Source organism: Bombina bombina, chromosome 4 (assembly GCF_027579735.1).
Source record: "Bombina bombina isolate aBomBom1 chromosome 4, aBomBom1.pri, whole genome shotgun sequence".
NCBI lineage: Eukaryota > Metazoa > Chordata > Amphibia > Anura > Bombinatoridae > Bombina > Bombina bombina.
The window spans coordinates 1,165,010,204-1,165,025,356 of NC_069502.1; the positions used below are offsets into that span (position 1 = coordinate 1,165,010,204).

The window sequence follows — 15,153 nt, forward strand, 5'->3', positions numbered from 1 at the left end:
TGAATGCCAACATGCACTGTGACATATTGAAGCAGAGCATGAACCCCTCCCTTTGGAGACTGGGCCACAGGGCAGTATTCCAACACAATCACGACCCCAAACACACCTCCAAGACGACCACTGCCTTGCTAAAGAAGCTGAGGGTAAAGGTGATGGGACTGGCCAAGCATGTCTCCGGACTTAAACCCTATTGCTCAAATGGAAGGTGGGGGAGCACAAGGTCTCTAACATCCACAAGCTCCGTGATGTCGTCATGGAGGAGTGGAAGAGGACTCCAGTGGCAACCTACGAAGCTCGGGTGAACTCCATGCCCAAGAGAGTTAGGGCAGTGCTGGAAAATAATGGTGGCAACACAAAATATTGATACTTTGGGCCCAATTTGGACATTTCCACTTAGGGGTGTACTCACTTTTGTTGCCAACGCTTTAGACTTTAATGGCTGTGTGTTGAGTTATTTTGAGGGGACAGCAAATTTACACTGTTATACAGGCTGTACACTCACTACTTTACATTGTAGCAAAGTGTCATTTCTTCAGTGTTGTCGCATGAAAAGATATAATAAAATATTTACAAAAATGTATTTAGATAGAGCATGCAATTCTTTCTAACTTTCTAATTTACTCCTATTATTAATTTTTCTTAGTTCTCTTGCTATCTTTATTTAAAAAGCAGAAATGTAAAGCTTAGGAGCCAGCCCATTTTAGGTTCAGAACCCTGGATAGCGCTTGCCGATTGGTGCCTACATTTAGGTTCTGAACCAAATATGGGCCGGCTCTTAAAAGGGACAGTATACTGTAAAATAGTTTTTCCCTTAATGTGTTTACAATTGCTTTTTTTACCAACTGCAGAGTAAAAAATGTATGAAAATTAGCTTTTTAAGGCTTATTTGTGTATATTAAAGCTCTGATTTTGTGTTTTGAAGCCACAACCTAATAAAATGGGTTGAGCTTGTAGGTATAATCAGATCTCATTACTGTATCACAGTGTGTACATATACCTGCTTCTTTATCTTATATCTGTCCTTAAAACAATCACCAGTACTTTGAGAGAACAATGGAAAATTAACATTTTATTACCTTATCTCTGCTATATCGCACTGGGAGTGTAATTTCTTCTGCTGGCTGTGTTTACAAAGCTTATCTATAGCTGGTACGCGCGGCCACAAACTTTCAGAATAGGTGGGGATACCACATGCTAAATCAACAATTTCAAATGCCAATATAAGGGTAAAGGAGCTACTTGTAAACAATTTAATACACTCCAGCAGGTAAAGTGGATCATTGGGAACAAATTAAAGTGGAGAACATTTTTGAGTAAACTGTCCCTTTAAGCTTTACATTCCTGTTTTTTAAATAAAGATAGCAAGAGAATTAAGAAAAATTGTTAATAGGAGTAAATTAGAAAGTTGCTTACAATGACACGCTCTATCTGAATAATGAAAGAAAAAATGTGGGTTTAGTATCCCTTTAAGATAAAGCTGTTTCAATTACTATTGAAGTATTAGTAGCTTTCTGGCTAATAGGAATAACACCCATAGTAAATTAATAAGCATCAGGCATTTGTACACAAGTATGAAACAAAAAGTAATTTTATTATAGCATAGAACATCAGATTTAAACAGACATCTAATAAGTATGTAATTTTCACATTGCTGATGCTAGATATCTGTGTAACCCTTGCAGAAAGGTTAAACATGTAGGGAATGTGTCACTTCAAGGGACATTCTGGTCAAAATTTAAATGCACATGGATGAATAACATCTTGGAATAGAAATATATTTGCAATTTAAATGTATTGGCAAAAATGTCTCTAGTAAAAGTTATCATTATTTTAGTGTTATTTTTCTCTGTATGTGCATGTGAAGCATAGCTATATATTCTCAGTGCACCAGCATTTTAAATACTACAGCTGCTCAAAACACCAGTTGGTCTTCTGTCATGTCAGCAATTAACAAATTGAGTCATTACCAGATGTTGCAAGCACCTTAGGCTCTCAAAGCAAGTGCTGGTGCACAGTGCATACTTAAATGCACTTTTGAAACAGCTATAACTTTTATTAGAAGCATTTTTGCTAATACTGTATATTACATGTATATTACAAAAATGCCTAAATTCAAAACTGTGGATTCCAATTTTGGCTGGAATGTCCCTTTAAGAATCACAAGCAGTGCATCCCCCAAGCAGGAAACCACTGGTAATTGGTGGGTTGTGCAACTGCTGCCAATTGGTTTACCGGCCATGATCTGTTCAGGAACTGCCATGCTTGTGTCCAAAGAATTAAACACATAGGTAAACATATAGCTAGAATGTGTATGCTCTTATGAATTATTTAAATGACATTTTCGCATTTGTATGTCTTTATAAAAAAATAAACATAGTATGAAATGCCATTTAACAAAGAAAAAAAATACTTACTAGCAGCCTGTTTTTTGTCACAACACTACAAACAACTAGAACTTTAATAGATTCTAAAAAAAAAAAAAAATGACACACAGTCTCACCTCACCAAAGGCTCCTCTTCCAATGACTTTTAGAATTTCAAAATCTTCCTTATGAAGTCGCATCTGCTTCACCTTCAGAGCAAACGGTTTGGCTAAAAAGAAAGGGAATTTTTTTTTTTAATGAATTTGTAGCAGCAGCTGGGATTCAAGTTACGTCTGCGCTTGCTTCTACATTATATATGTTGGTAATACATTGCAGACTAATATATGTGTATTCATACAAATTCTGACTCTTCTATGATTATACACACGGCACAATAAAGGGACATGAAAGTCACAATTAAACAGACAGGGAATGCAATTTTAAATTTTACTCCAGAATTTTTATTGTTTAAAAAAAGATAGATAATTCCTTTATTACCCATTCCCCAGTTTTGCACAAAAAAACACTGTTATATTAATATGCTTTTTACCTCTGAGATTATCTTGTTTCTAAGGCTCTGCAGACTGTTCCTTATCTCAGTTCTTATAACAGACTTACATTTTAGCCAATCAGTGCTGACTCATAAATAACTCCACGGCGTGAGTAAAATGTCTATATGGCACACATGAACTAACACCCCCTAAGCTGAGAAAAACTGTAAAATGCATTGAGATAAGGGGCGGCCTTCAAGGGCTTAGAAATTAGCAAATGAGCTTACCTAAATTTAGCTTTCAACTAAGAATACCAAGAGAACAAAGCAAATTTGATGATAAAATTAAATTGGAACATTGTTAAAATTGCATGCCCTATCTGAATTATGAAAGTTTAATTTTGACTAGACTGTCCCTTTAACCACATCACTTTTCAATTTTCTTACTGTTTGGGACCAGGGCTATTTTTACATTTCTGCGGTGTTTGAGTTTAGATGTAATTTTCCTTTTTTTTTTTTTTCTCAAAATTAGCGATAGTTACATTGGAACACTGATATCTGTCAGGAATACCTGAATAACCCTTCACATGTATATATTTTGTTTTAGAAGACAATCCAAAGTATTGATCTAGGCCCATTTTGTTATATTTCATGCCACCATTTCACCGTAAAATGCGATCAAATAAAAAAAATCGTTCACTTTTTAACAAACTTTAGGTTTCTCACTGAAATTTAGGTTTCTCACTGAAATTATTTACAAACAGCGTGTGCAATTATGACACAAATGGTTGTAAATGATTCTCTGTGATCACCTTTGTTCAGAAATAGCGGACATATACGGCTTTGGCATTGATTTTTTGGTAATTAGAAGGCCGCTAAATGCAGCTGCGCACCACACTTGAATTATGCCCAACAGTGAAAGGGTTAATTAGGTAGCTTGTAGGGAGCTTGTAGTGTTAATTTTAGCTTTAATGTAGAGATTAGCCTCCCACCTGACACATCCCACCCCCCTGATCTCTCCCTGACCCCTCTCAAACAGTTCTCTTCCCTTCCCCACCTCACAATTGTCACCGCCATCTTAAGTACTGGCAGAAAGTGTGCCAGTACTAAAATAAAAGGCTTTTTTTTTTATTCTGCATTGTTGGATCCCCCCTTAGCCCCTAACCTCTCTGATACCCCCCCCAAACAGCTCTTTAACCCTCCCCCCTCTACCTATATGCCGCCATCTTGGGTACTGGCAGCTGTCTGCCAGTACCCAGTTTGTTCAAAATTTGGCCTTTTTTATTATAAATACCCAATTTTCTGTAGTGTAGCTGCCCACCCTCAATACCCCCCCCCCCTCCCAGATCCCTTTCCCAACACTGATTATGCCTTATTTCCCTCTCCCTCTCTTTCCCTTCTTCCCAGAGACTGTCAGGATATGATTTAACAGCGCGCGCATGCTCGTGTGCACCCTCCGTGCGCTCCTGCACACTCTGGCACAGGATCCGGAACTCCCTCCAGCGATGGGCCGCCCACCCGCCTCCCTGCTATTGCTCCCAACCACCAACGATCGGCACTATCGCTGGCCAATGCAGAGAGGGTCACAGGGTGGCTCTCTCTGCATCAGTGGGTAAAAAAGGGTATTGCAGTTATGCCTCAATATCGAGGCATCACTGCAATACCTTGAAAGCAGCTGGAAGCAATCACGATCGCTTTCACTGCTTGAAACCCCAGAGGACGTGTCAGGCACGTCCTTGATCCTTAACTGTATTTTTTTGTAGGACGTGCCTGAAACGTCCTTGGTTGTTAAGGGGTTAAGAGATTTTTCAATTTTATTCTGTTATCACATTTACTTTGTTCCTTTGGTATCATTTGCTGAAAAGCATACCTATGTAGGCTCAGGAACAGCAATTTATCACTGGGAGTAGCTGGTGATTGGTGGTTATGCAGATATTGGCACTTATCATTGGCTCACCAGGTGTGTTCAGCTAGGTCCCAGTAGTGCATTGCAGTTCTGTAGTTATCATTAACAATAATATTTTTAGTATCTTGATCAAGCAATTGTTCTTGGTAAAATAAAATTGACATAGTACTTGCACTTGTACAGAAAGTCAACGTTCATTTGCTTGATATTCTACATTATGTTTCCATTGCTGCCTAGTTCATAGCAAACATAAATCCTTATACTCAACACTGAAGAATATTATCTTTAAAATGCTGCTGGTTTAAAAAAAATCATATATTTTTTGCAACATACATTGTTTTAAATAAATGTCTTCAAAACTATAGAATTTACTCAAACTGTTGATTCTTATCTCCATCATGTTTCCTATTGCCCAGTTAAGCTCGACAGAAGTACTGTTTTGTTTTCGATACAGTAAAAGAGCTATAGGGGCCCATTTATCAAGCTCAGGATGGAGCTTAAGGGCCTGTGTTTCTGGCGAGCCTTCAGACTCGCCAGAAACACCAGTTATGAAGCAGCGGTCTAAAGACTGCTGCTCCATAACCTGTCCGCCTGCTCTGAGCAGGTGGACAGACATTGCCGCAATTCAACCCGATCGAGTACGATCGGGTTAATTGACACCCCCTGCTGGCGGCTGATTGGCCACGAATCTGCAGGGGGGGAGTTGCACCAGCAGCTCACAAGAGCTGCTGGTGCAATGCTAGCGTATTACTCTCCGCATTCAGCAAGGTCTGTCGGACCTGATCCGCACTGTCGGATCAGGTCTGACAGACCTTTGTTAAATAGGCCCCTTAGACTGGAAAATGGTGTTTCGGGGACATGTTTGTACTGCTGCATCAGTTAAATCTACAGTCTTAATTAAATGTAAAAACCTGTTCATTTACATGCATGTTAGAGATTAAGGACATTACTAGTGTTTTAAAACACAAGATTAACATCTATTAAATGATACATGCACCTGTACTTTTCGGTTTATTGCACCATAGATTGGTCATTTTTAAAGTCAAATGAAATCCCAAAAATACTGCAATCTGTGTATCAGTCACTAAGGGCCTGATAATCTTTTCTGCTCAGAAGAGATTATCTACAAAGATCTGTCAGTGCTACGAGGTCCACCTGGTCGTCAAATGGTTAGATGAAGACCTGGAGAGGCCTACAAGCCCCAGTGTCTCGCATCCACTGTGAAATTTAGTGGCGGATAAGGGATGATCTGGGGGTGCTTCAGCAACGCTGGAATCCAGCAGATTTATATTTTTGAAGAATGCATGAATCAAGCCACTTACAAGGTTATCCTGGAAGAAAACTTATATCCTTCTGCTCTGACAATGTTCCCCAACTCTCAGTACTGGTTTTTCCAGCAGGACAATGCTCCATGACACGCAGGCAGGTCAATCAAGGTGTGGATGGAGGAACACCAGATCAAGATGCAGTCATGGCCAGCCCAATCTCCAGACATGAACCACATTGAAAACCTCTGGAATTTGATCAAGAGGAAGATGGATGGTCACGAGCCATCAAACAAAGCCGAGTTGCTTGAGTGTTTGCACCAAGAGTGGCAGAAAGTCAGCCAACAGCAATGTGAAAGACTGGCGGAGAACATGCCAAGACGCATGAAAGCCGTGATTGAATATCAGGTTTATTCCACCAAATATTGATTTCTGAACTCTTGCTAAGTTAAAACATTAGTTTTGTGTTTAGAAATGAATATAAACTTGTTTTCTTTGCATTAATTGAGGTCTGAAACCACTGCATATTTTTTTTTAATTTGACCAGTTGTCATTTTCTGCAAATAAATTATCTAAATGACAATTTTTTTGGAATCAGGGTTGGAATTTGGGAGAAATGTTGTCAGTAATTTGAGTAAAATAAACATTTTTGTTTTATTTTATAAACATATACCTATAAATAGTAAAACCAGAGAAACTGGTGCCTTAAATTTTACAAAAGCTGTGTATGTATATATTATTTAAAATTTGAACTGTTTAAAATTTAGGAGCCAGTAGGAATATTTTTGAGCCAGACATTCTTTTAGGAACAAGAGAGTTGTATTTGTATAAAGATATACGGAGAATAATACAAAAAGTTAAAAGCCAGAGGGAAAATTCTAGCAGCTTATCGCCACATGGGTTTGTCGAGCCCTAATTGATATAGATATATACAGGGCTTGAAATTTCCACTAGCCCCAAACGAGTAAGAAATTGCAGAGGACATTTTTACTTTTTCCTATCTTGTGTGGACTAGTAACTTACCTCTGGGCTAGTAACTATTAATCCCTGATTAATAAACTATAGTAATATTTTCCATCCTATATGCATACACACACTTTATATATATATATATATATATATATATATATATATATATATATATATATATATATATATATATATATATATATATATATATATATATATATATATATATATATATATATATAGTTCAGTCATATGAACATTACCAGAAACCATATCTCACAAAGTCCCAGGTACCAGGGATGACTGCCTTAAACCACCAAAACTCATGTGTTAATTCCTCTTTCTGTCAAGGAATTAAATGAAAATTACCCAACAAGAAAACCAAAAAAATCATCACTTATTTGTGTCAGCAAAAGTCTGTGGCAGAGCAATCACGATTCTATCTAAAAATAAATGACATATCTAGCAACCACTAACCACATATAATCTTCATTACACAAGAGGAGAAAATGAGAAACCGCAGGACACTTACAAATATGTGCAATAAACGTTCTACACTAAGTGTCATACACAAGATGAAGCGCAGTAATACACACACACTCTGAGGACTAAATAAATAAAATGTCAAGTAGTATTTAAGAGTGTAGCGTTCTTTGTAAGAGAAAACCAACCCCAGTCTTTTCAGTAAAAAAAAAAAGTAAAAATATATAAATATACAAGATATGAGATAAAATGTTCATGGAAATTTACAAATTGATTTTTATATAAATTATATTGTTAGATAAAATAAGATAGGAATTACTAAAGCATAGATTTATTAAAATATGAATGCATCTAAATGGGTTCAATAGAATCTAAGATACTTGCCTTTAGAGAGAACTTAAAGTTCTAAATTAAAGTTTCATAATTCAAATAGGGCATGTAATTTTAAACAACTTTGTAATTTACTTTTATTATCAAACATGCTGTGTTCTCTTGGTATTCTTGGTTAAAAGCTAAACCTAGGTAGGCTCATATGCTAATGTCTAAGATCTTGAAGGCTGCCTCTTATCTGAATGCATTTGACAGTTTTTCACAGCTAGATGGTGTTAGTTCATATGGTTCATATAAATAACATTGTGCTCACGCAAGTGGAGTTATTTAAGAGTCAGCACTAATAGTCAGCACTAATTGCCTGAAATAAAAGTCTGTCAAAAGATCTGAGAGGCAATCTGCAGAAGCTTAAATACAAGGCAATTACAGAGGTAGAAAGTATATTTCTATAACAGTGTTGATTATGCAAAACTGGGGAATGGTAAATAAAAGGGATTATCTATCTTTTTAAACAATAACATTTTTGGTCTTTACTATCCCTTTAAAGCGACAGTAAAGGCCTTGTAATAAAAAAAACATTTCAGTTGTGTTTCAATAGAATAACAATATCAGCTAACACCTCAGAACTCATATATTTGAGCCTTTATAACTTTTGTGTGCAATATTTTTTTTACATAATTTTTATTAGATGGTGTTATAATGAGTGTAAGTGTACTGTGTAATGCATTTTTTATGTGTTTTGTGCAACTATTATGTTTCGCGTTTACTTTTAACTTTTAATACAACCGGTAAGCCCGATGAGCATTTGCGCTCCACTCGTAATCTAGCCCTTTGAGTTTAATGCCCCTTTTAAACAACCATTTTATATATAATTCGATAAGTAACAAACGCAAAGCAAAAGGCAATGTACTAGCATTTACTCAATTTAAATGAGGATTATATAAGTTTTCTAATAAAAATGTATTTTTGTTTCCTTGCCCCTGTATCATGTGACAGCCATAAGCGAATCAGAGATGCATGCTCAGTATAAGCTGAAATCTCAGAAAGTGTGCACAATTTGATAGTGGAAGTGGTTATGTAAAATGTCAAACTCTCTCTGAATTATGAAAGTTATATTTTTACTTTAGTGTCCCTTTAATAGCAAAAGTGCAAATGTTTAAAACCAGAAGCATTTATTTAATTGTGATGTCTGTGCATAGCAATATTTTTCTATTCAGACCGTTATAATTTTTAGAATGAATTCACAAAAGGGAAATCCCAAAATTATTTTTGGCTGACTAGTAGTTAGTTGGTTGATTAATTAGGTATGTTAGTCACAAATTAATGTGTATAAAATGTACTTTTTCAGCTACATCTAATTAAACATATCTATATTTTACACATTGTGGGCTAGATTAAAGGTGACCAGCTAATGTTGGCGCACACGCGATATTGCAAACCTGCGTGCATATTACAAGTTGAAAGTAAATGAGTACTGCTGAGTGTAATCTAAATTTGAGCTCAATGGGTAAACGCGACTGAAGACCAAGGGGTCTATCTATCAAGCTCCGAATGGAGCTTGACGCCCCGTGTTTCTGGCGAGCCTGCAGGCTCGCCAGAAACACCAGTTATGAAGCAGCGATCTAAAGATCGGGTTGATTTACACCTCCCTGCTGGTGGCCGATTTGCCGCGAATCTGCAGGGGGCGGCGTTGCACCAGCAGCTCTTGTGAGCTGCTGATGCAATGCTGAATACGGAGAGCGTATTGCTCTCCGCATTCAGCGAGGTCTTGCGGACCTGATCAGCACTGTCGGATCAGGTCCACAAGACCTATGATAAATAGGCCTCCTAATATAAAGGGTTAGGGATAAAAACAAATCTGCGCCAAACACAACATAAATAAACCAAGTAAACTGTTACACTCATATATAGACTATATAATAAAAAATGTTAATATAAATATTGAAAAAAATGTTTTAGAAGAGTTAAAAGGTATACGGTAAGGGTGTTTGAATGGAAAGGGCTATTTTGTGTGTGTTTGCATATATATATATATATATATATATATATATATATATATATATATATATACCTAACCTAATATGTGTATGTATGTATATATGCATACATGTGCATTTATATATGTATATACACACACACATACTTTGGAGCCCTTTCCAATCAAATACTTCAAAACATAAAAAGATTATTCGATTCTAATATTTAATAAGTGTTACTGTATATTTACTGTACATATTTAACATTCCAATGTTCTGCGCATAGCAGAAATTGTTCTTTGTATTATTAAATATATATTCCTATCTTTTATGTGAAGAACATTGGAATGTAAAATATTAATTACGTCGGCTTGAGCGCATTTGGTCTAACGCAGCGATAAATGTTATTTTTTTTCAACAGCACTAAACATTGGCAGAAGTTACCAAGGGCACAATATCCAAAGTCCATTTATTTTGAACTTCTAATTTGCCCGCTAAAGCATGCTAAGGCATGTGTGTTAAAAAATTACTTTCAGAGGTGTTTGCTTTCGAGCGAAAGCACTAAATAGTACGCCACTTGTAATCTGGACCTAAAACAACTACATTTCTCATGTGGCCATAAATACAAACATTAGTTTTAACCATTTGTTTTGCTAATTAACTGGTTTTCAAGACCTCTTAATCATTTGATAAATTGCAATGTTAACCTGCATAATATTAAAACCTGCATCAAACAAAACACAATCTTGTAAGACTCCCTTTGAATCTATTTTTAGAATGTATGAATCATTATGGTGATTGTTCAGTTGGTTAACCTGCTCAAACCTAAGGTTTGCAGGTCAAATGCCAGCACAGCCAACTGTAGTCACCCTTCCAAGCCTGGTAAATGAATTACCATTAGGTTGGTTAATCATAACAATTATTTATCAGCTGCTGTTAATTTAAGAAGTTCCTACAGTGTATTATTGGTATTTCAGCTTTTGTTTCCAACAAAAACAATTCTAACTACTTATTTTTCATATAATTATCATATTATTAATATTATTTTTAAATATGTAACATTATAATATTTTTAACACGCCATACCAGTTATTCTATGATAATTATTACTACAATTGCATTACATTTTATGTAATAGAGTAGCATCATATGGGTAAGCCAACATCATTTAAATATTTTAGTAATTTTATTATAAGCATTTGCTACCAAATCACTTCCACAAGCAATCTATAGAGTGTGCTTTAGAGTACAGGAGCTTCAGCCCTTTTATAATAAGAGTCTACTGCAAGGTAAGCTAGTGCTGTATAGCTAGAAGCTCTGTTTAAATGGACATTATACCCAAATGTTGAAGCATTTAAAGCAGTGCATCATAGCTGTAAAAAGCTGACTAGAAAATATCAGCTGAACATCTCTATGTAAAAAAGAAAGATATTTACCTCAAAATTCCCCAAGTATTCCCATCCCACTGTAAAGAATGCTATTCCCAGGAGTGTGCATCTGGCATGTGCAGACACAGTCATGTTATTTTCCTATTCAGTTTAAGGAAGTTCACTGTGAAATCCCATGAGATCACAGCAAAGCAATGCATGACCTCAGCATTGCTGATGCTGATTGGCTATTGTGTTGTTTTTTTTCCAACTTGCAGTTTTACAGCAGCTAAAGTAAAAACTGTCCACAGAGCATTTACTATTGTGAGGTACAATATCTTCCCTTTTTACAAAGAGATGTTCAGGTGATATTTTCGTGTCAGCTTTTACAGTTATGCTGCCTTACTTTCAAGTGATTTAGCGTATGAGTATTATGTCCCTTTAATAAAGAAGACTGAGCATAAACTGCAGACATATAAACAGTGTGTGCAGCAATAGTAAGAGAAGTGAATGTTAAAGTCAAAATTAAATATCAAGGATACCATGAGAAAAATATAAAATTGAAAACAAAAGTAAACAGGATTTTTTTTTCAGATTCCATGATCTATATGAAACATTAAACTTTAACTTTGAATCCTATGTCCCTTGATAGCAAAGCTGTATGATCCACTGTCACTCAGCACTGCCTGCTGCAGACTCCATTTACAGGCTGCTTATATAACATTCTTACGCACACACACTGCTACAAGCAAACGTGCAACCTCTTCAGCCTACCTCAGTCTGGTCTTATCGAAAGGGGCCATCTGCAACGAAGAGGACTGATGAAAGTTTAATTTTTCATGCCCCTTTAACTTTATAATACTGAATCATTTTAAAAGGAACAATTGGATAAAAAAATATTCATTGACTTCCCTCTGTTATGTTAGTAAGACTAGGCTGTTTAAGAAATTATGGATATTTCATTTCTAACTTTAGTAGCTGTGGTGTAAGATTTTATGTAAGCTTTATTTGAAGCAGTCAGTTGTTATTTTGGGAACGTATGTGTCTGTTATTATATTTTATTTCCCACCTTATGGTGCAACTGGTGCCAGTAAAAGGAAATAGCTTTCCATGTGTGTCCTGCAATGTAAAATATTTAATTATATGCTTGGTCTGTGATTTCGATTATAATTTTTTTTTTATACTGGATATCATTAGATATTACAAATTAGTTTGCTTACAGCTGGTCACAAATGGCATTGCCATAGCAATCTAAAACTACAGACTGGAAGATGCATTATTTAATTTCTAGTTAGTAGCACTGATGCTTGGTTTTATGATGTATGACTGGGTATAAACATACACTTTATGGCATTATAAAGTGAGCAATATAGGTTATAATATATTTAATGAAATGTGTGCTGTAAACCGCACTGTAATTATTTTTAACATGTCCACAGACAGACTACCGGTTAGCGTCAATATAAAAAACGCCAGCATGAAAAAATATTTTAAAATATGGTACCGCTATTTTATTGCTAACAATATTTTTACAGTTCACGGTACTGGTCCCTTAAGAAAGAAAAAAATGTCCAGAAACTCACATGTACTGTACACTGTATTACAGGGCTGTACTGTAAATTCAGGGAGCAAAAACTCATCTGCAAATCTTATCATTTCAACTAAGCAGCCTATGGAACGACTTCCTTAATAGTGGTCACATGATCACTAGGAGCAGGCACAATTGTGAATGGGCGCAAACTGAATTAGCACAAAACCAGGGTTACCTGTATAAGCAAATGCTTGAAGCTATGATTGCCATCATAACTAGAGAAGTTGTAGTTATGGGCCAAACATAATGTTTCCCTGGAAGCATCACAAATAAACAAGGCACAATAGTTAAAGGGACAGTTTACTCAAAAATTTTCTCCCCTTTAATTTGTTCCCAATGATCCACTTTACCTGCTGGAGTGTTTTAAATTGTTTACAAGTAGCTCCTTTACCCTTATATTGGCATTTGAAATTGTTAATTTAGCATGTGGTATCCCCACCTATTCTGAAAGTTTGTGGCCGCGCGTACCAGCTATAAATAAGCTTTGTAAACACAGCCAGCAGAAGAAATTACACTCCCAGTGTGATAAAGCAGAGATAAGGTAATAAAATGTTGATTTTACATTGTTCTCTCAAAGTATTGGTGATTGTTTTAAGTACAGATATAAGATAAAGAAGCAGGTATATGTGCACAATGTGATACAGTAATGAGATCTGATTATACCTACAAGCTCAACCTATTTTATTAGGCTGTGGCTTCAAAACACAAAATCAGAGCTTTAATATACACAAATAAACCTTAAAAAGCTAATTTTCATACATTTTTTACTCTGCAGTTGGTAAAAAAAGCAATTGCAAACACATTAAGGGAAAAACTATTTTACAGTATACTGTCCCTTTAAGAAAACAACCTAGCTGTTCTGAAATTGGTTAAGGTAGGATGAAGGAATTAATCCCCAAGGACAAATTAATGACGTGCAGGGAAGATATGAAATAGAAATAGTTGGTGTATAAAAAGGCAATTATATTGCAGCAACAACTTCCTACATTTACAAAAGCAGTGTTCTCCACTGAAAAATTAGGGAGGGGCAGATTAATACTTTACAATATTATAACATGTTCTGCTATTTATAAATGTGTTAAAGGGACACTGAACCCAATTTTTTTCTTTTGTGATTCAGATAGAGCATGCAATTTTAAACAACAATTTTTCTTTGTTCTCTTGCTTTCTATATTTGAAAAAGAAGGCATCTAAGCTAATTTTTTGATTCAGGACCATGGAAAGCACTTGTTTATTGGTAGGTGAATTTACCCACAAATCAGCAAGAACAACACACCGTGTTCACCAAAAATGGGCCGGCATCTAAACTTACATTCTTGCATTTCAAATAAAGATATCAAGAGAATGAAAAGAATTTGATAATAGGAGTAAATTAGAAAGTTGCTTAAAATTGCATGCTCTATCTGAATCATGATAGAAAAAAAATTGGGTTCAGTGTCCCTTTAAGCTATACAAAGAAACAAAATGAATTGCATCATTTAACATAAATTTGTTTAATGAAAATTTGTGCAAGAAACAATGCAAAAATGTAATATGAGCTGTTTTTACTTAAAGGGATATAAAACCCCAATTTTTTCTTTGATGATTCAGATAGAGGGGACGATTTATCAACCCATCAAGTATCTGTTTCCACGCAAGCCTTCACGCTCGGCGGAAACAGGAGTAAAGAAGCAGTGGTCTTAAGAATCATTATCACTATACACTTGTTAGTAAAAATGAAGCCAGTAAAGGTTACAACTGTTTAATTGATAGCTTTTACTCTGCATGGGGAATATCTAGATATGCTTTGTTCTTCCTCCCACAAACATTGTACTTGCACAGAAAGCAAACAGCCATTGTAAATAAAAAATACTTGCAACTGCAGTCTCTATGGCCAGCACAGAGTTTGCATACAGGAACTCCACTGAGTAAAAGCTATTACTGGACCAGTGAAAGTGTTCAGCATCTGTATACACTTGTGTGCATTTCATTTTTGTGTTGTATGTTGAACTTAATCCAATAGTATCAGTTCTGTTCTTCCTACTGCTGCTCATTGGCAGACAGTTACTTTTTCACTAGTGCTTATTGGCTGATATACACAAATGATACTGATGTCACTAGTGCTTATTGACTGATATACACTAATAATACTGCTGTCACTAGTGCTTATTGGCTGATATACACTAATGATACTGCTGTCACTAGTGCTTATTGGCTGATATGCACTAATGATACTGCAGTCACTAGTGCTCATTGGCTGATATACAATAATGATACTGCTGGTTCACTAGTGCTTATTGGCTGATATACACTAATGATACTGCTGGTTCACTAGTGCTTATTAACTGATATACACTAATGAGACTGCTGGTTCACTAGTGCTTATCGGCTGATATACACTAATGATACTGCTGTCACTAGTGCTTATCGGCTA

The 15,153-nt window shown here is 35.8% G+C and overlaps 1 protein-coding gene across 1 annotated transcript in view; it reads right to left on the minus strand.

Annotated features, from left to right (window-relative positions):
* The window catches only part of CDC42BPA (CDC42 binding protein kinase alpha), a 643,466-nt gene that overhangs the window by 470,261 nt on the left and 158,052 nt on the right, over positions 1 to 15,153 (minus strand). Inside the window, exon 2 of the mRNA XM_053712628.1 lies at positions 2,501 to 2,592. Coding sequence (XP_053568603.1) covers positions 2,501 to 2,592 — 92 coding nt within the window. The remainder of the gene's footprint in view (positions 1 to 2,500; positions 2,593 to 15,153) is intronic.